Raw genomic sequence first — 22,064 nt, forward strand, 5'->3', positions numbered from 1 at the left:
TGCGGAGCCTGCCGGGGCTGGCTGTGAGTGCTGTGGGGCCTGGGAGGGCTGCGGGGTCCCTGAGGGCTGTGTCGGTTGTGAAGAGCTCTAAGCCTGGGATTAGCCTGTCAGTGATTGACAGGCAGAACTAAAAGTGATGACAGGGGGGATCAGCCCAGCAGATGGATTGCCAGGACGTGCTAAACGTAATTGAGATCAGGGTCATCCACTCGGAGTGACTGATAGGCAGGGCCAAGGGTGGTGAGGGCAGGCTCAGCCTCCCAGAGCGATTCCAGGCTGGGCGTGGGAATGCCTCTCACTGCCCACAGACACCGGAGCAGTCCCTTGTAGCCAGGCCTCCATGGCTGAAATTTGGATTCTGCCTCCCAAATCTGAACATCCAAGGATCACTCCCAGACAAAAGCTGCCAGACTGACAGATCTCACTATCCCTGGCTTCCTGGGGATGGCCTCTCAGCTGCGCCACAGACACTGGGGCAGCAGGATTTCCTTCCTGTAGAAAAGGGGCATCCTTCACAGCCAGGCACCCAGGGCTGAAAGTGGGCCTCCACCTATGCAGCAGCACATTTGCCCCACACAAGAGCCTATCTGTTACTTGTTAACTGGTCAGATAACTCACACAGGACAAGCTGTCTTGTATTGAGTTATTTTGGTGCTGTGGGATTAAGACTGGTGTGGCATCTGGAATATAAAGCTGAATTTCTGACTGACAGACACCTCACTTTATAAAAGCTACACCAAAGTTTGACAAAGCAGAAATTTTCTATACTTGGAAATGTGTAGTTTTTCCTATGAGCAGGGCTGCCTGCTTTGCAGTTACTCCCCTGAAGCTTAAGTGAAAGGAATCTGTGTATATTATCATCTTTTAGATGGTCAGTTACATCTGACTCCTAACCAGTACTGTTTCTTTTGTTAGCTTTAATATAGGTACCTTGATATCCCGCACTGTTTTGTGTTATGCTGTAATCTACTTGTAGTACTTTTTAGTACCAAGAATTGCTCCCAGACAGAAGTTGTCAGGACATATGGATTCCACTGGCCTTGACTTCCCCTGGGCTGTCTCTCATCTGTACCTGAAACACTGGAGCTTTGAGTCTTCCTTCCTATGGAGAAGAAAATTCCTTTTTTTTTTGTCCCCAGGAGCCCATGTGCAAAATTTTGATTGCACCTCTAAAATTCAGTATATGCAAGGATTACTCCCACATTAAAGCTGCCAGCACAGACAAGTCTGGCTGGCATTGGCCTCCCCTTGGCCACCTTTCAAGTGCACCTGAAACACTGGGCTATGTGCTTTCCTTGCCATGGAAATGCACTGTCATTCTCATCTGGGAGTCCATGGCAGAAATTCTGAATGCCCCTGTACATCCAAGGATTTCTCCCAGCCGAAAGCTGCTGGGTCAGATGTGTGCCTGGACTTTTCCTCCCCTGGGTCACCCCTGACCTGCACCTAAAGAACTGGGCCTATGTGCTTTCCTTCCTGTGGAAATTAACTGTAATTCTCATCCAGGAGCCCATGCTGGAAATTTGATTTGCACCTCCAGAAGTGCAATGTGCCGGTGTGCTTCCCTGCAGTCTGCACCACAGTGAATTTACATTTCAGACTGCAAGTGTGTGATGCTACATAAGGCTGAGAATTAACCTGCAGAGCACCATGGTTGTCTGCAAACTTAAAAGCTCCAAGAAGAGAGTGACTGCACAATTGACTTCCAAATTCTGGTTATCTGCTGTAAGGGAGAAGGTCAGTGAACCCTATCTGTGCTGGCACAGATTCCTATTTGAGATTTATGTTGAAACAATTCCTTTTAGCTTTAGACTCCAAGATTCAACGAATACTGTGGTAGAAAGCTGAGAAGAAAACTACAATATTGCACCAATGTGTTTGGTGTGGTTCACATGAGGCAGGGGGAAGGTGCAGACCAGCAAGGGTTGAGCACGCTGTTACTGTCTCAACATTTAACTTACATCCTGTGAAAAGCAACCACACTCTGGAGTCATGAATTTTCCTGCTTAGCTGCATGTACCATCACATTCTTTCACTCTCCACAACCCAGCTTCAAAACTTAACATGTCCAGCAATGGTTCTCCTCCTGTAGGTCCTAAAACAAAAAGCACTGGCCTTCCCTTTCCCCTTGCAGAGTCCAGTTACAAAACTAAAAACGTTCAGCACTTGGTCCCCTGGAAAAGGTTCTAGAGGAGAAAGAATCCGTGCTCTTCGCTTTTCTTTTGCAGCCTATAAACTGCCCAGCCAACGGTGAGACGATTCGTCTTCCTTCCCAGCTACATGCAGGATGATATTCTTTCAGTCTCGAAGATTCAGGATCCCCAACGAAACCCCTACACCAACCGTTCCCACACTTAACAGTGCCGGGAGAGAAAGGGCGTGACTATTCCCTGGGCACTGTCAGCGCTCACAACGCACACCGCACGATGGCGGTATGTACTTGCAAAAGAAGGAAATTCATCTTTTCTACCTGTAAACCACCCAAAATGCAGATCCAAGTTCAAAACGTCACTGCTCTCAAATAATCTGTGTCAGGACAGAAAGATTTCACCGACCTTCCCCTTCCAAGAACAAACTCCTGTTTGCACCACACTCAAAACCGACTCCTCTGTGCAAATAAATTTTTTCTGCCTCATGGAGTCCAGCTACAAACTTGAAAACCACGGGCAAAAGTGTAGCTGACAGAAGTGCCAGCTGAGAAAGCTGTTGCTGGCCAGAACGGGCAGTGCAGCCACACACCCTGCTGTCAGCACCTTCCTCCTCAGCTCTGTGTGCCATCGGCACCCTTCAGCCTCTCAGGCACATGCAGATGCACTTGGCTGAGAAAATAAAATGGATTTGGATCTGCTAAAACACCTGGGTATGAATATTAAATATACACATGTATGAAATCGTGGTACATATGTGTAAGCTGGTGTGTGAAGAGGCAAAGGAGCAGCTTGGTCACCTGCTGCAATGATTGATAACCTCAGATGTTGTGGTTTCTCTGAGTTTTCTATTCACTTTGGGGGCTGTGGACTGCTGCTCCTCTCAGGATGCTGGGACCAGTTTCGTGTCCTAGCTTTGCTGAAGGTTTAGCTGTCTCTGTTGGACATTTAGTATGTATTTTTGAAAACATTTGGGCTTTTATGTAATGATGTGTGATATATTTGTCACTGAGAAGGTGGGGCTGGGGGAAGAAACGCTCAAGTCAGCAAAAGAAGAAATGGAGATGAAGTGAGTAGAAACCCCTTGAATTTGGAAATCAGAAGAAATAAAGGTAAGAACGGCCCTCCAAAGAGCTTCAAGCAGGTATGTGGGGAGGGTGAGCAGAACCAGAACTGCTGATTAAAGACCTTTCAGTTGTTTGTTCCCATAATTTACCCATAGTAATCCAATATTTACAGCTCCCCTCCTGTTTTCAAACCGAAAACACTCCACTTTGCACCATATCAATTTGTAATTGCTGTTCCCTGTTTAGCAGTTAGTGAAAGGAAAACTGGCATGTTGTGACTGTGGGGATATTCTGTTGTTGTGCCTCAGGACTGCAAAAATCCTGCTGCAAAGATCAGGAGAACATTGAGGTTCTTGCTGCCTCTCACTGTGCCTTGACTGGCTGATGGATTTTTACTGTTTTTGATTTTCCCTTTTCCTGTTGTACTGTCCCTCCCCATCCCAGAGAGTGCTGGAACAGGGAATGCCGGAGGTTTTAACAAGGCTGATTCCACCAGTGGTAATCTCCTCGTCTGGGATAAACGCAGAGTGGTAGTTACTAAGTCAGCAGCCTTGGGATGCTTTCCAAAGCAGAGCTGCAACGTTTTACCTTTGGAAATTTGCCCTGAAGCTACCCTGAGTGGGTTTGGGAACAAAAAAAAAAGGCAAGGGCATAAAGGCCGCCTGACAGCAATGAGAATTTCACCCCAGGGAGGGTCACTGCCATCCAGGACTGTCTGAAACCCAAAGGATTATTGCATGTGCTGCAGCTGAATGGAGGGCAGGGGCTGTTTGGAATGAAAACAGGGCAGAAAAGGCTCAGCTGAAGCTTTAGTTGTCCCACTCTGTTTCCTGTGGGATGCTCTTGTCACAGCGAAGGCTGGTCTAAGTGGCAGGAGAGATGCTGAAGCAGGTTAAAAATAAAAAAAAAAAACCCAAGTCCTAAAAAACAAGGATTCAAATGAAAATTAAAAGCTTGCAAGTTTTTTAAAAATAAATACAATATTTGCTTTAAAATATCGACTAAAAATTAAGAATAACAACTAACATTTAGGTGGTTATCTGGTGTTAGGATACTGGGGGATGGGGGAGGAAGATGATGCGAACACAGACAATAAAAGGTGGTAAGAAAACGTGGATGTTACCAGCAAAACCAGAGGTAACAGCAGCCCCAGCAATGCCTGGGGGCAAACAGGATGTCTGGCTCTTGGGACCAGGTGTTCAGGGATCCTCATGACCAGTCTGACAAGTGACTTGAAGATCTGAATTTGAAGGAAAAGAGAAGGAATTGGTAATTGTGAGGTTTTGGCTGCCAGGTCTGTTTTTTCTGTAACAGATTGGTGCTTCACTTCACTCCTTGAATTCTGCACTCATTAAGCTGCTGCCTTACCTTCGGCAGTGGAGAAAGAGGAGAAGACAGAGCTTAAACTTGTCATCACCCCAGTTTTTGGTCAGCGGGGTTCCCAAAGGCTGGGTGTGCTTCCCAGCTTTCCTATTCCTCTGATCCATGGAAAACAAGGAGGGGGGAATCCTACCAAAAGCTTGTTAAAAACCTTATTTACATGACAAACTCTGTAACATATTTATGTGAAAAAACTGTAATATTTTAAGGCCAATGGGAATTCTGTCCCAAAGCTACAGGAAAAGGAGCACTTCAGGTGTACTAAGGAAGAATAGCACTTCAGGCTGTCACAGCCTGTGAGATATGGTGCAATGTGGAAAATTCTCCTGAATTTTACCGAGGAGTTCATCTTCAAAGCAAGTTCCACCTAATTTGAGGTGGTTCAGGCGAGGCAGCACTTGCAACAGAGCGATAACAGTACCAAGGGAGACCAAATCATAGAGGTCAAGGCACAGGGTCTCCAGGCGCTCCAGTGCCACAATAGCACCCAGCCCCCTGTTTGTCAGGAAGTAGGCATTGCTGATTTCCAGGTAGCGCAGCTGCTTCATGTGGCGCCCGATGAACACCATGGCAGCATCACCGATGATGCAGTGCCGCAGAGTCAGGCGTTCAAGCTCTTCCAGGTGTGGAGCTGCTGCTTGGATCCCCGTATCAGTGACACGGTAGGTGCCACAAAGGCTCAGCGTCTTCAAGTGGCTCTGTGAGGAAATGTCAAGAAGATGATCGTCAGAAAAGGTGTGAATGCTGTGGATAGCCAGGTGTTGTACCTGTGGCGGTGGCACCGAAGGGGAAACGCAGAACCAGGCATCGGGGATGTCGCAAAGGCTCAGCTCCAGCGTGGTGACCGAGGCGGGCATGCTGTGGTACGGGACACGGCGGAGGTCGGTCTCGGTGAGGCAGAGGCGGTGCAGCTGCGGGCAGCGCTCCCGAAGGGCGGCCAGCAGCGCCGGCGAGAGGAGCCGCTGCTTGCGGCGGAAGCGGGACGCGCCCCGCAGCCGCAGCGTGCAGAGGCCGGCGGGGAGGCGGCGGCGCAGCAGCTGCCACAGCGTGCGGCGGCTGATCTGCGGGGCAGGGCGCGGTGCCAGGGCTGCGGCGGGGAACGGCCCCATGGCAGTGTGGGGCGGTTCCCCCCGTTCCCTCAGCGCTCCCTGCAGCGGGGTGATCCCGCTGCCCCATTCCTCCTGCCCCCGAGGCAGCGGGGCGGTTCCCCCGTTCCCTCAGCGCTCCCTGCAGCGGGGTGATCCCGCTCCCCCATCCCTCCTGCCCCCGGGCAGCTCTCCCCGCGGCCCGGCCCGGTGCGGACGGGCGGCCCGTACCCGGTGAGGGCTCAAATCCACATGTGTCCACAGCGCTCGGTCCTGCGCCAGCTGCCGCCACCGCCGGCAGACCCTGCGGGGAGGCGATCGGCGGTCAGCGGCGGGGCGGGGAACCGCCGGGCGGCCGGTCCCGCCCGGGCAGAGCCTACCTGGCCGCTCGCAGCCGGTCCCGCAGCGGCAGCAGCGCCAAGACCCGCAGCAGCACCGAGTCGGGCAGCGGCGGCCGCGCCGCCATGGCGGCCGTTACCACAACAAACCGAGCGCGGCCTCCGCTCCGCTCCGCCCGCCCGGCCGCGGAGCCGCCGCCGGGCCCGGGAGCTCCTGCCCGGCCCGTTCCTTACCGACAGACAGCCCCACGGTGCCTCCGCGTTCCTCCGCCTCAGCCCCGCTGTCTCACCCAGTCCCGCCCGGCCCACGGTGCCTCCTGTTGAAGCGATATGCGGAATAAATAAATAGACTCCACAACTCGAGGTAGTTATGAAGTGGGTATGTATTGTCGGCGCCCGGCACAAGTGAGATAACTCTCCGAAATCTTGTGCCCCGAGCTGAAGTCTGCCCCCCAATTTTATTCACAAAGGTGTTCCATATGCAATATATTACACAACTTTTCTATGCATATTCAACCCCTGGCCCCGCCTGTCCTCGCTTCTCATGCTAAATAGGTCCACGCCCTTCTGGGCATGCGTAGTTTTTTGTGGGGGCTTTTATGGGGGTCTCTGGTGGTTTTTGAGCTTCAGATCATCATCTTCCTCTGCATTGAACTTTTGAACTCTTCTCCTCTGCGCTTGCGCTTTTGGTCCTTTGCTCTCCTATCTGGATAAGTTCATCATCCTTGACATGTTGGAGACATAGGGCTTCCTTGTCTGAAGTCTTGGCATTCTTGGTCTTTTCTGGTATTTGTCTTTTTGCAAGAAGCTTTAGAGATCTTTGTTTTTCTTTCCTATGCCTTTCTGTGCCGAGGTTTCTTAAAATTTAACACATGATTCTACAAACATGATACATTCATTTTTGATATATTCATTTTTGATACATTCTTTTTTTATACATTTATTTTTGATACATTCATTTTGTTAGTTCAAGTGATCTCTGGAAAATCTTTTGTTTCACTGTTCCTGCGTCCCCTCTTCGGTGCCTCTTGTCCCCGTTTCTCCGTGCCTCCTGTCCCGTCACACCCTCACCACCTCACCCCCGCTGCCTCTTCTTTCCTGGCACTGCCCTCCTTGGTGTTTCTTGGAGGAGAAATGGCTTAGCACTGATCACTGCTGGCCTGCTCACTCTCCCTGATGTGTTGTTTCTAACACCCTTCTAATGTTCATGTGCCATCAGCTCCCATAATTTCCTCTCTGAATGCCCAGCAGGCCATTACAGGACGGGAACAGTTGTGATAACTCAGAGAAGAGCCTGGAATATCTGCACTGTGTAGTTGCAACCCTGAAAGAAGAGAATACAAAGTAATAAATTCAAACCTGACTTCAGGAGGACACTTGAGCAGGTAAAATATTCTGTCCCTACCTCTGCAAAGCTTCGTTGTCCTCTGGAACTGAACACATTTCACCAGACAGCACTTTGGAGTTGTCTGCTTGTTTTCTTTCCTCTCCCTCTCACCCCTGTGGAGACACGCTGTTGTATTTTCTCTTTATTCTGACACTCCCTGGCCTTCACAAGTGCACTTCACACTGATGCCAGCCTCCTTGCCCCAGTGTCCCCAGACACACACTTGTCTCTCTTTTGTAGCCTACACTGAGTGTTTTTTTGCCCACAACTAATGGTCTCTGAGCAGAGATCTCCTTGTCCTGATGTCCAGAAGTCATTTTGCTCCATTTAATGGCAGGTTTCTGTGATCATTTTTCACATCTGTTGGGTAGGTGGAACAGGAAGGGGAAATCCTGAAGAGACTTCTCTGAAAGTCTGACCAGCAATTGAGCTGCTTCTAGACAGGTGCAAACAGAATCTCTTCCCTGGTGGGAGGAGGCTCTGGCCATGCAGTTGTGGCAGTAGCAGCAATCACCAGATTTGTCCCTGTACTTTCATGGGTTTGGTAACACCCTGGTCTCCCTGAGGAGGTGAATCTTCACAGGCAAACAAACAAAACACAAACCCCAAACCCAGCACAAACCCCAAACAAAACACAAACCCCAAACCCAGCACAAACCCCAAACCCAGCACAAACCCCAAACAAAACACAAACCCCAAACAAAACACAAACCCCAAACCCAGCACAAACCCCAAACCCAGCACAAACCCCAAACCCAGCACAAACCCCAAACAAAACACAATCCCCAAACCCAGCACAAACCCCAAACAAAACACAACACCCAAACCCAGCACAAACCCCAAACAAAACACAAACCCCAAACCCAGCACAAACCCTAAACCCAGCACAAACCCCAAACAAAACACAAACCCCAAACCCAGCACAAACCCCAAACCCAGCACAAACCCCAAACAAAACAAACCCCAAACCCAGCACAAACCCCAAACAAAACACAAACCCCAAACCCAGCACAAACCCCAAACAAAACACAAACCCCAAACCCAGCACAAACCCCAAACCCAGCACAAACCCCAAACAAAACACAAACCCCAAACCCAGCACAAACCCCAAACCCAGCACAAACCCCAAACCCAGCACAAACCCCAAACCCGGCACAAACCCGAAACAAAACACAAACCCCAAACAAAACACAAACCCCAAACCCAGCACAAACCCCAAACAAAACACAAACCCCAAACCCAGCACAAACCCCAAACAAAACACAAACCCCAAACCCAGCACAAACCCCAAACCCAGCACAAACCCCAAACAAAACACAAACCCCAAACCCAGCACAAACCCCAAACCCAGCACAAACCCCAAACCCAGCACAAACCCCAAACAAAACACAAACCCCAAACCCAGCACAAACCCCAAACCCAGCACAAACCCCAAACAAAACACAAACCCCAAACAAAACACAAACCCCAAACCCAGCACAAACCCCAAACAAAACACAAACCCCAAACCCAGCACAAACCCCAAACAAAACACAAACCCCAAACCCAGCACAAACCCCAAACAAAACACAAACCCCAAACCCAGCACAAACCCCAAACAAAACACAAACCCCAAACCCGGCACAAACCCCAAACAAAACACAAACCCCAAACAAAACACAAACCCCAAACCCAGCACAAACCCCAAACAAAACACAAACCCCAAACCCAGCACAAACCCCAAACCAAACACAAACCCCAAATAAAACACAAACCCCAAACAAAACACAAACCCCAAACAAAACACAAACCCCAAACCAAACACAAACCCCAAACAGAACACAAACCCCAAACAAAACACAAACCCCAAACAAAACACAAACCCCAAACCCAGCACAAACCCCAAACAAAACACAAACCCCAAACCCAGCACAAACCCCAAACAAAACACAAACCCCAAACCCAGCACAAACCCCAAACAAAACACAAACCCCAAACCCAGCACAAACCCCAAACCCAGCACAAACCCCAAACAAAACACAAACCCCAAACAAAACACAAACCCCAAACCCAGCACAAACCCCAAACCCAGCACAAACCCCAAACCCAGCACAAACCCCAAACAAAACACAAACCCCAAACCAAACACAAACCCCAAACCCAGCACAAACCCCAAACAAAACACAACACCCAAACCCAGCACAAACCCCAAACAAAACACAAACCCCAAACCCAGCACAAACCCTAAACCCAGCACAAACCCCAAACAAAACACAAACCCCAAACCCAGCACAAACCCCAAACAAAACACAAACCCCAAACAAAACAAACCCCAAACCCAGCACAAACCCCAAACAAAACACAAACCCCAAACCCAGCACAAACCCCAAACAAAACACAAACCCCAAACCCAGCACAAACCCCAAACCCAGCACAAACCCCAAACAAAACACAAACCCCAAACCCAGCACAAACCCCAAACCCAGCACAAACCCCAAACCCAGCACAAACCCCAAACCCGGCACAAACCCGAAACAAAACACAAACCCCAAACAAAACACAAACCCCAAACCCAGCACAAACCCCAAACAAAACACAAACCCCAAACCCAGCACAAACCCCAAACAAAACACAAACCCCAAACCCAGCACAAACCCCAAACCCAGCACAAACCCCAAACAAAACACAAACCCCAAACCCAGCACAAACCCCAAACCCAGCACAAACCCCAAACCCAGCACAAACCCCAAACAAAACACAAACCCCAAACCCAGCACAAACCCCAAACCCAGCACAAACCCCAAACAAAACACAAACCCCAAACAAAACACAAACCCCAAACCCAGCACAAACCCCAAACAAAACACAAACCCCAAACCCAGCACAAACCCCAAACAAAACACAAACCCCAAACCCAGCACAAACCCCAAACAAAACACAAACCCCAAACCCAGCACAAACCCCAAACAAAACACAAACCCCAAACCCGGCACAAACCCCAAACAAAACACAAACCCCAAACAAAACACAAACCCCAAACCCAGCACAAACCCCAAACAAAACACAAACCCCAAACCCAGCACAAACCCCAAACCAAACACAAACCCCAAATAAAACACAAACCCCAAACAAAACACAAACCCCAAACAAAACACAAACCCCAAACCAAACACAAACCCCAAACAGAACACAAACCCCAAACAAAACACAAACCCCAAACAAAACACAAACCCCAAACCCAGCACAAACCCCAAACAAAACACAAACCCCAAACCCAGCACAAACCCCAAACAAAACACAAACCCCAAACAAAACACAAACCCCAAACCAAACACAAACCCCAAACCCAGCACAAACCCCAAACCCAGCACAAACCCCAAACCCAGCACAAACCCCAAACAAAACACAAACCCCAAACAAAACACAAACCCCAAATCCAGCACAAACCCCAAACAAAACACAAACCCCAAACCCAGCACAAACCCCAAACAAAACACAAACCCCAAACCCAGCACAAACCCCAAACCCAGCACAAACCCCAAACAAAACACAAACCCCAAACCCAGCACAAACCCCAAACAAAACACAAACCCCAAACAAAACACAAACCCCAAACAAAACACAAACCCCAAACCCAGCACAAACCCCAAACCAAACACAAACCCCAAATAAAACACAAACCCCAAACAAAACACAAACCCCAAACAAAACACAAACCCCAAACCAAACACAAACCCCAAACAGAACACAAACCCCAAACAAAACACAAACCCCAAACCCAGCACAAACCCCAAACAAAACACAAACCCCAAACCCAGCACAAACCCCAAACAAAACACAAACCCCAAACAAAACACAAACCCCAAACCAAACACAAACCCCAAACCCAGCACAAACCCCAAACCCAGCACAAACCCCAAACCCAGCACAAACCCCAAACAAAACACAAACCCCAAACAAAACACAAACCCCAAATCCAGCACAAACCCCAAACAAAACACAAACCCCAAACCCAGCACAAACCCCAAACAAAACACAAACCCCAAACCCAGCACAAACCCCAAACCCAGCACAAACCCCAAACAGAACACAAACCCCAAACCCAGCACAAACCCCAAACCGCCGCTCCCGGTGCGGCGTTTCCCCGCGCTGCAGTTCCGGCCGCAGCCGCCAGGGGCGCTGCTGGCTGCGGGCGGGCCGGGAGCTGCGGGGATTTTCCCGCGCCTGCAGGGGGCGCTGCGGCGCGGGCTCGGCCGCGTCCCTCACGGAGTGATGGCGGCTGCGCTGAGGGGCGGAGAGACAAAAGGGGCTTTGCTGCGCTTTGCTGGGCTTTGCTGGGCTTTGCTGCGCTTTGCTGTGCAAACCCACAGGGCACACCCGCTCCCGCTTCCCCTCCGGATGGCAGAATGGGCTGTAGCAGCAGCCCCGCAGCGCTGCGGGAATGGCAGAGGTGGCACAGCCGGAGGGGCACACAAAGGGTAACACAAACTGGTGGCAGGAGCTCAGGGGTCCGCGGGGCCTGAGGTGTGGGGTTAAAGTGTACCAAAAAACCCAAAGCAGCGGCAGAAAACAGCTGGGCTGGGCAGCGGAAAATACTGCAAGTGATTTTATTCTTGTCCAGATTTAAGGCGAGCATAGAGTGTGTTGTGACCTGGTTTTGTGTGTCTATGGCCTCTGCAGTCTCCAGTACTAATTATATGGGATTTACCATGGGCTGTTCTTTTCTCCTTTCTTTCTCTAAAACTTGGCACCAACTTTCACGCTCCGTTTTAACAGATTTATTGACATAAGCAATTTTTACAGAATCCTTCAAAAGAGAACTAGATTACCAAAACAAGCTTTAAGGTTGTTGGAAGAAGAGTGGCTGCATATGATGGCCGAAAGATAGGCTGGAAATAAATTCAGCCTGTAGAGGTGTATGTAAAGCAGGTGTTTGTTTATTTATTTATTTTTAATTAGTACTATACTTACCTATTTCTAAAGCTATCCACCTGTCGAGGGTTATTTTATACACCCTGTCGAGGGTTATTTTCTTTTTCTCTTTTTTTTTTTTTTTTTTTTTTTGTCTATGCAGCATTAAGGAACTCGTCAACTATATATTAGCCATTACATTGCATAAAAAGTTATTTATATCAGGTTATGAGGTATAAAAGTTATGATTCAGGTTACATATGTATAAAAAGCTATAATTCAGCTTATATAGGTATCAGGGTATTTAAATATATAAAAGGTCATTATTTAGGTTATATTAATGCTGGGTTATATAGATATATCAGGTTATATTGATAACTTAAGTTCCATAAGCACTTTGTAACTTTGGTCTAAGTTATATAGCATACATAACTAATAATAGTTATATAGTCTATATTTCCTTAAAACTCAGGATCAGGATTTACAGCTCTGGCAGATTTTCTGCCCTTCGAAGGTTTAATATTCACATTTTCAATAGCAGAATGATTCCTGTTTCTGATTAATCCTGCAATCTAAGTCCTGCTCCAGGGAAAAATAGGGAGGTGGTAGCATTAAGCACCCAACAGCCCATATCTTCAGCTTTTTCGCTGGGCACTGCAGCAGAAATATAGGAGCAATGCCCTTCTGCTCTCTGATCTTCATGTGACTTTTGAGCTCCTGCTTCACATACAGCCTTTGTCAAAGAACGAAGCCCACCCAGCAGGGGCTGGGTCTGCAGCCGGTGCCCTGGTATGGGGTGTGTGGGGTCATTCCTTCTCTTCCTGGTCATTCCTTCCTCCTGGGTCTTCCCAGTCCCTCTGACTTTATTCTCTCAACTAAGAGAGAGCAGAGCACGCTCTGTGATTCCAGCAGCAGTGCTTCTGCAAAGACACAGTCCTTGGGGAGGCTCCCAGATTTCATCAGTTTCCCAGTGGCTGCCCCACAGGATCAGTTAGACACAAAACACAAAGTATAGAAATGGTAGGTTCTCAGCCCCTCATTCCATGAATTTCCATTGCTTTTGAGATATCAAAGATATGAAATATAAAAATAAAATATAGTTTAGAAACCAAATCAAGAAAATTAGTCCCAGTTCTCTGTAGAATGTCTGACACCAGGATATGATGATGCAGCCTCAGGGACTTCAACAAACCAGAGAAATGGGCTGATGGAACCTCCTGAAGTTCAACCAAGGGCCGAGCAGTCCTCCCCCTGGGGAGATGCAGCCCCAGGACACGCCATGGGAAGCAGCTCTGCAGAGCAGGTCCTCTGCAGGTCCTGGTGGTGGGACTGGCACAGCCCCACCCCAGCAGGGACCGCCTGGAAGGGACCTGGGTGAGCACTGAGGTGCGCAGGCCACTGCCAGGTGGGCTTTGTGCCACAGGATCCATCTCAGTGGATGGGGGAGCTCCTGGGCGTGTCCCGCAGGGCCCTGTGATGTCACCCCTCGGTCACTGTGACACCACTTGGGTAACCATAACCACCAGCGTTGGGCAGAACCAGAGCACTCAGGCTGGGACTCACTGGCAGCCGAGGAGCCTCCGAGTGCGGCCAGTGTCCGAGGAGCCTCTGTGCTACCAGCGACTGAGCATCTTCCGAGAGCTGCCAGGGACCGAAGAACCTGAGTGCTGCCACTGACTGAGGAGCCTCCGAGTCCTACCAAAGACTGCGGAGGAATCCCCAAGTCCACAAGTGGGATCGAAGCCTTCGAGTGCTGCCAGCAGCCGAGAGGAGCCAGGTCCGGGAGCAGCGATGGCGGAGGTCGGGCGAGAGGCAGCAGCGCCAGGAGCCGTCCGGGTGTGCCACATCTGCGTGGATTTCCTGCGGAGCCCCGCTGCTGCCGTGGAGCCCTGCGGGCACGTGTTCTGCCACGCCTGCATCCAGCCCCAGGCCGGCCCCGACGCCGCTGCCACCTGCCCCATCTGCCAAGGGCCCATCGGGGCCATCCGCCTGCTGCCGGGGCTGGACAACCGTGCCGGGCTGGCCCCACGGCGGCCCCGCCGCCTCCATCCCTTCGTGCTGCGGTGGCGGCAGCGGCAGCAGCGGGAGGCGCAGGAGGATGCGGCTCCTGGAGGCGGCCGGCGCCGAAGACTCGCCGATGGGGACCGGGCACCGAGCCCTGTGCCCCGCCAGCGGCCCCGGAGAGAGCTGGAGGATCTGCGGAGAAACGGGCTGGGACTGCGGCCGCCGTGGTTAGATGAGGCGCTGCCCGCAGGGGACAACCAGCACCGCCCGCCCGTCATCTTCATTTGATGTGGATCCTCCGTGGCCCCTCGGAACTGAAATCCAGGCTGCTGAGAAGGGCCTCGGCTGCTTTCTTCTATAAATTTGTACATAGCTTCGAGACTGGGGGAGTGGGAGCTGTGGGAGGGAAAGCATGTAGTTGTAGAATCTTAGGAAGAGGGTAGGATAGTGTTATTAGGACAGTAGTTGTAAAATAAACTTTTTTGTTCATTTGAAGCATTAGAAAGCAGACATTCTTTATCAGCGTCAGACCCATGGAAGAGTGTCTCCTTGAATCTGATGTGTGTGGTAAAAGTTCACAACAGGGTATTTATTCCACCCTGAACATAGAGATTCATTACAATGCGCCTCCTATCTAATACACAAACCCCACTTTCCTAGAACTAATTTGCCTGCCTTTGCCTTCTACTGGAAGTCCTTTTTTAGTCCTGGAGGTCACCTAAAGGGGTGTCTGGTGGGCATATTCACTGAATGCTTCCATAATACAGGTGATCTTTCTTTTAGCTTTTTCTTTGGGCATGTACCATTGTTTTTTTGTTACGTATCTTGCAAAAAACCCGCTGTAGTCTTACGAGCAGAGCTGCACTCACGGTAGAAGAAAGGCAGCAGAAGGCAGAGCCCCGCAGTGGTGACAAATTCTCCCCACAGCGGCCGCAGCCTCTCTCCCCTCCGAATGTCGAGAGCACGAGAGGCTGAACCCAACGCCGTTTTCCCAATCCAAAGCTCGAGGTATCTCTTCCCTCCACGGAAAACCTCAGGTAAAGCCAGAGTAGCTGCACCGCTCCCCTGAGCTGGCAACTTCTTTCTCCTCTCTGAATTATCAGTCATTACTGTGTGCTGGCAACACATACTGGGGAAAATTCCTAAAGAGAAAAAGAAAAACCCAGCTCCTAAGACCCCACCAGAGGCCATTCCTGCTGGCTTCTGTTCCACTTTGCTCATCTCTGTGGGGGCAGAACCATGAAAGGGAAAATCCTTTAAGATGCTGAACATATTCTGAAGGGACCAGTATGTGTTTTCCTCACGGCCAGGGTGAGGACAGAGGCTGAGGTGGAGGTTTGGGGCAGAACCTCTATCCCGGCCCCACAGTACCCCTAGGGCAGGAGGAGGCAGCCTTGGCCTCCGGCTCAAGGGCACTGCCTGTGGGAGAAGTGGACTCAGCCGGGATGGATCTCACACTTCGGAGGTTTCCTCTGAAGAAGCCCGGAGCCCTTTCTGCCCCTCCCTGCAAGGGCAGCTCCGTGAGCACCAACCTCCTGCCCTGCTCTCACCGGGCCCTGTGTAGTGAAGGAGTAAAAAGTAAGGAATGTTTTTCTTCATTGCCTCTTGGAAGATTCAAGTTTGAAAATTAATGTTTTACTCTGCCTCTAACAGAAACATTCATTCCTGCTTTATTGTGGGGAAAAAACCCCGATTTGGAGTCACAAAGAGAGCTTGTAGTTGATACATCAGGCAACCAAGCAACAAAGCTATGATATATGTGAAAAGCAAACAATAAACATTTTGGTCCATCAGGAAAACTTCAGCTGAATTCCAGTGCCCAGCCAATGAACTTCAAGGGAGCAAACGTGAATCTGCCCACGGCCGTGCTGTTGCTTTGAGGTGGACATGACACTGCCACTCTCAAAACCCTCTAGAAGCAAGTGCCGCAGAAGCTGCAGCTGCCAAATCTGCAGAGTGTCGGAGTCTTTGCTGTCTGCTCGTGCCCTCCCACAGTGCAGGTCCGGCTGCCTGGCTCTGCTCCTGCACTGCCGCTGTCCGATGGACTTCAGCTGCCAAAGACCCATCGCGCTCTGTGAGGCAGCGCCGGGCCCACGGTGCTGGGAACACCTTCCCTGTGCTTCACCTGATTATTCTCGGCTATCCCCACTTTGCTGTCTTCTTCCTTTTCTCTTTTTAGAAAAAGTAAAGGTAAAAACATCGCTTTGGATCCCAACATTTAACCTCGTTTGTGCTTTAATCTCACTTCCGGGTATGTGAAAAATGCATATTTTATGATTGGCTTTTTGCAAATATTACTTTGAATATTATATGTGTAATGTTAGAACATTGTGCTGTATTAATTAAGTAGTGTGTTACATATAGTTTTAGGTTCTAACATAATATTAAAATAGAAACTCTGCTATGTGAAGGGTTTTTTTAAGGAATGAGATACGTTCTTTGAGGACTATCTAAATCTTCCAGAAAAAAAGAATTTACAGTTTTCTTTTGAGAAGAAGTTTATTTCTTCTGGCCTGGCTCAGACTCGAAAAGGCCATGGCAATTGAAGGAAACAGTTGACATACAACAGACAGAGCTCTTGTTTCAAATGAAATGTATGCATAACCATGAAAGATAGATGAATATGCAACCGGCTATTCCTTTTAAAGTTATTCTTTTGTTCACAAGGTATGCTTTTTGTGACTTAGTGTCCGAGGGCATCCAGACGTCCAAAATTCCTTGCTTTTTATTATCATGCAATAGTCCTAACTCTAAATTTTATTCCTCTGATTGTAGTACTATTTTTATAATCATTTTATTATTATGTAACTTTTAAAAATTTTAAAAAGCAAGTGATTGGCATTTTTTACAGGGCACATAATTATTCCTAGAGGTGGTGTCAGTGTGTAATACTACAGTGGTATTTGCAGCAGGAAAATACCACATATATTGCAGGAAAAGTGGTGGAAGAGGCAAAAGATTCAACAGATCCTATGCTGTATTCCAGAGCTGCTGTATTTGAACGAGAAAATGCTCACTGGGGCTGATAAATGATCACCCAGACATTCCTCATCGGTTTGGAGAGAGCAGGAGCCTCGGGGGAAGCAGAACTCTGCAAATAAGCTCTGCCGTGTGAGGAGGTGATTTTAACTGTTGTTCCCGGTTGTTAAGTAGAGGATGTTGAGCAGCAGCATGAAGCTGACATAGAGGCTGATCATCAGCAGTGTAGCCCAGGTGTCAGTACTGGGACCCGTCCTCTTCCTTCCTGATAGTGGCCTGATTAATGGGGCCCAGGGCACCCTCAGCAAGTTGGCTGAATTTCCTGCGGTGGGAGGAGCTGCTGAGACACCAGAAAAGGACCAAAAGAACCACAACAAACTGGAGAAATGGGCTGATGGAACCTCCTGAAGTTCAACCAAGGGCCGAGCAGTCCTCCCCCTGGGGAGGTGCAGCCCCAGGACACGCCATGGGAAGCAGCTCTGCAGAGCAGGTCCTCTGCAGGTCCTGGTGGTGGGACTGGCACAGCCCCACCCCAGCAGGGACCGCCTGGAAGGGACCTGGGTGAACACTGAGGTGCGCAGGCCACTGCCAGGTGGGCTTTGTGCCACAGGATCCATCTCTGTGGATGGGGGAGCTCCTGGGCGTGTCCCGCAGGGCCCTGTGATGTCACCCCTCGGTCACTGTGACACCACTTGGGTAACTATAACCACCAGCGTTGGGCAGAACCAGAGCACTCAGGCTGTGACTCACTGGCAGCCGAGGAGCTTCCGAGTGCTGCCAGTGTCCGAGGAGCCTCGGAGTCTCACGGGACGTTGAGGAACCTCCGAGTGCCACAAGTGGGATCCAAGGCTTCGAGTCCTTCCAGCAGCCGAGAGGAGCCAGGTCCGGGAGCAGCGATGGCGGAGGTCGGGCGAGAGGCAGCAGCGCCAGGAGCCGTCCGGGTGTGCCACATCTGCGTGGATTTCCTGCGGAGCCCCGCTGCTGCCGTGGAGCCCTGCGGGCACGTGTTCTGCCACGCCTGCATCCAGCCCCAGGCCGGCCCCGACGCCGCTGCCACCTGCCCCATCTGCCAAGGGCCCATCGGGGCCATCCGCCTGCTGCCGGGGCTGGACAACCGTGCCGGGCTGGCCCCACGGCGGCCCCGCCGCCTCCATCCCTTCGTGCTGCGGTGGCGGCAGCGGCAGCAGCGGGAGGCGCAGGAGGATGCGGCTCCTGGAGGCGGCCGGCGCCGAAGACTCGCCGATGGGGACCGGGCACCGAGCCCTGTGCCCCGCCAGCGGCCCCGGAGAGAGCTGGAGGATCTGCGGAGAAACGGGCTGGGACTGCGGCCGCCGTGGTTGGATGAGGCGCTGCCCGCAGGGGACAACCAGCACCGCCCGCCCGTCATCTTCATTTGATGTGGATCCTCCGTGGCCCCTCGGAACTGAAATCCAGGCTGCTGAGAAGGGCCTCGGCTGCTTTCTTCGGCCAATTTGTACATAGCTTCGAGACTGGGGGATTGGGAACTGTGGGAGGGAAAGCATATAGTTGTAGAATCTTAGGAAGAGGGTAGGATAGTGTTATTAGGACAGTAGTTGTAAAATAAACTTTTTTGTTCATTTGAAGCATTAGAAAGCAGACATTCTTTATCAGCGTCAGACCCATGGAAGAGTGTCTCCTTGAATCTGATGTGTGTGCTAAAAGTTCACAACAGGGTATTTATTCCACCCTGAACATAGAGATTCATTACAATGCGCCTCCTATCTAATACACAAACCCCACTTTCCTAGAACTAATTTGCCTGCATTTGCCTTCTACTGGAAGTCCTTTTTTAGTCCTGGAGGTCACCTAAAGGGGTGTCTGGTGGGCATATTCACTGAATGCTTCCATAATACAGGTGATCTTTCTTTGAACTTTTTATTTGGGCACGTACCATTGCTTTTTGTTGCGTATCTTGCAAAAAAACCCGCTGTAGTCTTACGAGCAGAGCTGCACTCACGGTAGAAGAAAGGCAGCAGAAGGCAGAGCCCCGCAGTGGTGACAAATTCTCCCCACAGCGGCCGCAGCCTCTCTCCCCTCCGAATGTCGAGAGCACGAGAGGCTGAACCCAACGCCGTTTTCCCAATCCAAAGCTCGAGGTATCTCTGCCCTCCACGGAAAACCTCAGGTAAAGCCAGAGTAGCTGCACCGCTCCCCTGAGCTGGCAACTTCTTTCTCCTCTCTGAAGTATCAGTCATTACCATGTCCTAGCAACACATACTGGGGAAAATTCCTAAAGAGAAAAACAAACCCAGCTCCTGAGACCCCAGCAGAGGCCATTCCTGCTTCTGTGCCACTTTGTTCATCTCTGTGGGGGCAGAACCGGGAAAGGAAATGGAAAAGGGAAAATCCTTTAAGACTTTTACCATATTCTGAAGGGACCTGTATGTGTTTTCCTCAGGGCTGTCCCGGTGCTGTCCCGGGGCTGTCCCGGTGCTGTCCCGGTGCTGTCCCGGTGCAGTCCCGGTGCAGTCCCGGTGCTGTCCCGGGGCTGTCCCGGTGCTGTCCCGGTGCTGTCCCGGTACTGTCCCGGGCTGTCCCGGTTCTGTCCCGGTGCTGTCCCGGTGCTGTCCCGGTGCTGTCCCGGTGCAGTCCCGGTGCTGTCCCGGGGCTGTCCCGGTTCTGTCCCGGTGCTGTCCCGGCTGTCCCGGTGCTTTCCCGGTGCAGTCCCGGTGCTGTCCCGGTGCAGTCCCGGTGCTGTCCCGGCTGTCCCGGTGCTGTCCCGGTGCTGTCCCGGTGCAGTCCCGGTTCTGTCCCGGTTCTGTCCCGTTGCTGTCCCGTTGCTGTCCCGGTGCTGTCCCGGTGCAGTCCCGGTGCAGTCCCGGTTCTGTCCCGGTGCTGTCCCGGTGCTGTCCCGGCTGTCCCGGTTCTGTCCCGGTGCTGTCCCGGTGCTGTCCCGGTGCTGTCCCGGCTGTCCCGGCTGTCCCGGGGCTGTCCCGGTGCTGTCCCGGCTGTCCCGGTGCAGTCCCGGTGCTGTCCCGGTGCTGTCCCATTGCTGTCCCGGGGGTGTCCCGGTGCTGTCCCGGCTGTCCCGGTTCTGTCCCGGTGCTGTCCCGGTGCTGTCCCGGTGCAGTCCCGGTGCTGTCCCGGTGCAGTCCCGGTTCTGTCCCGGTGCTGTCCCGTTGCTGTCCCGCCTGTCCCGGTGCTGTCCCGGTACTGTCCCGGTTCTGTCCCGGTGCTGTCCCGGTGCAGTCCCGGTGCTGTCCCGGTGCTGTCCCGGCTGTCCCGGTGCTGTCCCGGTGCTGTCCCGGCGCTGTCCCGGTACTGTCCCGGTTCTGTCCCGGTACTGTCCCGGTGCTGTCCCGGCTGTCCCGGTGCTGTCCCGGTGCTGTCCCGGTGCTGTCCCGGTGCTGTCCCGGCTGTCCCGGTGCTGTCCCGGTGCTGTCCCGGTGCTGTCCCGGTGCTGTCCCGGCTGTCCCGGTGCTGTCCCGGGGCTGTCCCGGCTGTCCCGGTGCTGTCCCGGTGCTGTCCCGGTGCTGTCCCGGTGCAGTCCCGGTGCAGTCCCGGTGCTGTCCCGGTGCTGTCCCGGTGCTGTCCCGGGGCTGTCCCGGTTCTGTCCCGGCTGTCCCGGTTCTGTCCCGGAGCTGTCCCGGTGCTGTCCCGGTGCTGTCCCGGTGCTGTCCCGGTGCAGTCCCGGTTGTGTCCCGGTTGTGTCCCGGCTGTCCCGGTGCTGTCCCGGGGCTGTCCCGGTGCTGTCCCGGTGCTGTCCCGGGGCTGTCCCGGCGCTCCCCTCAGGCCGCTCCTCGCGCCGCAGCACAGCGCCCCCGTGCGGCTCAGCCGGACGCGCCGCACGCGGCCCCGCCCCGCCCTTGCCCGCTGCCCTCAGGCCCCGCTCAGCCCCCCCCGCTGCCGCCCCGCCATGGCGGAGGAGAAGCCCCGGGTGAGGCGGGGAGAGGAGCGGGAGGAGCGGGCACAGGGAGGCAGCGGCCGGCACGGAGGGAGCGACGAGCGGCCGCCCCTCCTCGCCCCACGGCCCCGCCGAGGTGTCCCGGCCGGGGGCAGCGGGGGCGGCCGAGGAGCCGCGGGATGCGGCGGGCGGGGCCCGGCCCGAGCGGGGCTCGCCCGGCCGGGCTCTGAGCCCGCCGCGTCCGGCGGTTTTCCGTCCGGGAAGGCGTGAACACGGAGAACGAGCACATCGACCTGAATGTTTCTTGGCAAAGGACAAAAAATTATTCCTGGATGCGGCGTCAGTGTGTATTGCTGCAGTGGTATTTTCAGCAGAAAAATACTACGTATAATTGATGGAAAAGTGGAGGAAGAGGCAAGAGATTCAACAGATCCTCTGCTGTATTCCAGAACTGCTGTATTTGAACGAGAAAATGCTCACTGGGGCTGATAAATGATCACCCAGACATTCCTCATCACTTTGGAGAAAGCAGGAGATTTCTGAGAGGCAGAAATCTGCAAATAAGCTCTGCCGTGCGAGGAGGTGATTTTAACTGTTGTTCCCGGTTGTTAAGTAGAGGATGTTGAGCAGCAGCATGAAGCGGTGATAGAGGCTGATCATCAGCAGTGTAGCCCAGGTGTCAGTACTGGGACCCGTCCTCTTCCTTCCTGATAGTGGCCTGATTAATGGGGCCCAGGGCACCCTCAGCAAGTTGGCTGAATTTCCTGCGGTGGGAGGAGCTGCTGAGACACCAGAAAAGGACCAAAAGAACCACATCAAGCTGGAGAAATGGGCTGATGGAACCTCCTGAAGTTCAACCAAGGGCCGAGCAGTCCTCCCCCTGGGGAGGTGCAGCCCCAGGACATGCCATGGGAAGCAGCTC

General features: G+C 52.1%; 1 protein-coding gene across 3 annotated transcripts; it reads right to left on the minus strand.

The window, feature by feature from the left end:
• Nucleotides 1-4,148: 4,148 nt before the first annotated feature.
• FBXL12 (F-box and leucine rich repeat protein 12) lies at nucleotides 4,149-6,208 on the minus strand. Of its 3 annotated transcripts, none has more exons than XM_032749980.3 (4): nucleotides 6,060-6,208; nucleotides 5,911-5,983; nucleotides 5,362-5,655; nucleotides 4,149-5,292 (listed from the first exon to the last, which is right to left on the minus strand). In XM_032749980.3, the coding sequence occupies exons 1-4, from the start codon at nucleotides 6,143-6,145 to the stop codon at nucleotides 4,882-4,884; spliced, it is 864 nt and encodes a 287-aa protein (XP_032605871.3). In that variant the 5' UTR covers nucleotides 6,146-6,208; the 3' UTR covers nucleotides 4,149-4,881. The 3 variants fall into 3 exon arrangements, with proteins under 3 accessions (XP_032605871.3, XP_072789231.1, XP_072789230.1); XM_072933130.1 differs by having other exon boundaries at nucleotides 4,149-4,454; nucleotides 4,932-5,655; XM_072933129.1 differs by having other exon boundaries at nucleotides 4,149-5,655.
• Between the last annotated feature and the right edge of the window lie 15,856 nt (nucleotides 6,209-22,064).

This window comes from Taeniopygia guttata, chromosome 9 (genome assembly GCF_048771995.1).
Source record: "Taeniopygia guttata chromosome 9, bTaeGut7.mat, whole genome shotgun sequence".
In the NCBI taxonomy this organism is placed as follows: Eukaryota; Metazoa; Chordata; class Aves; order Passeriformes; family Estrildidae; genus Taeniopygia; species Taeniopygia guttata.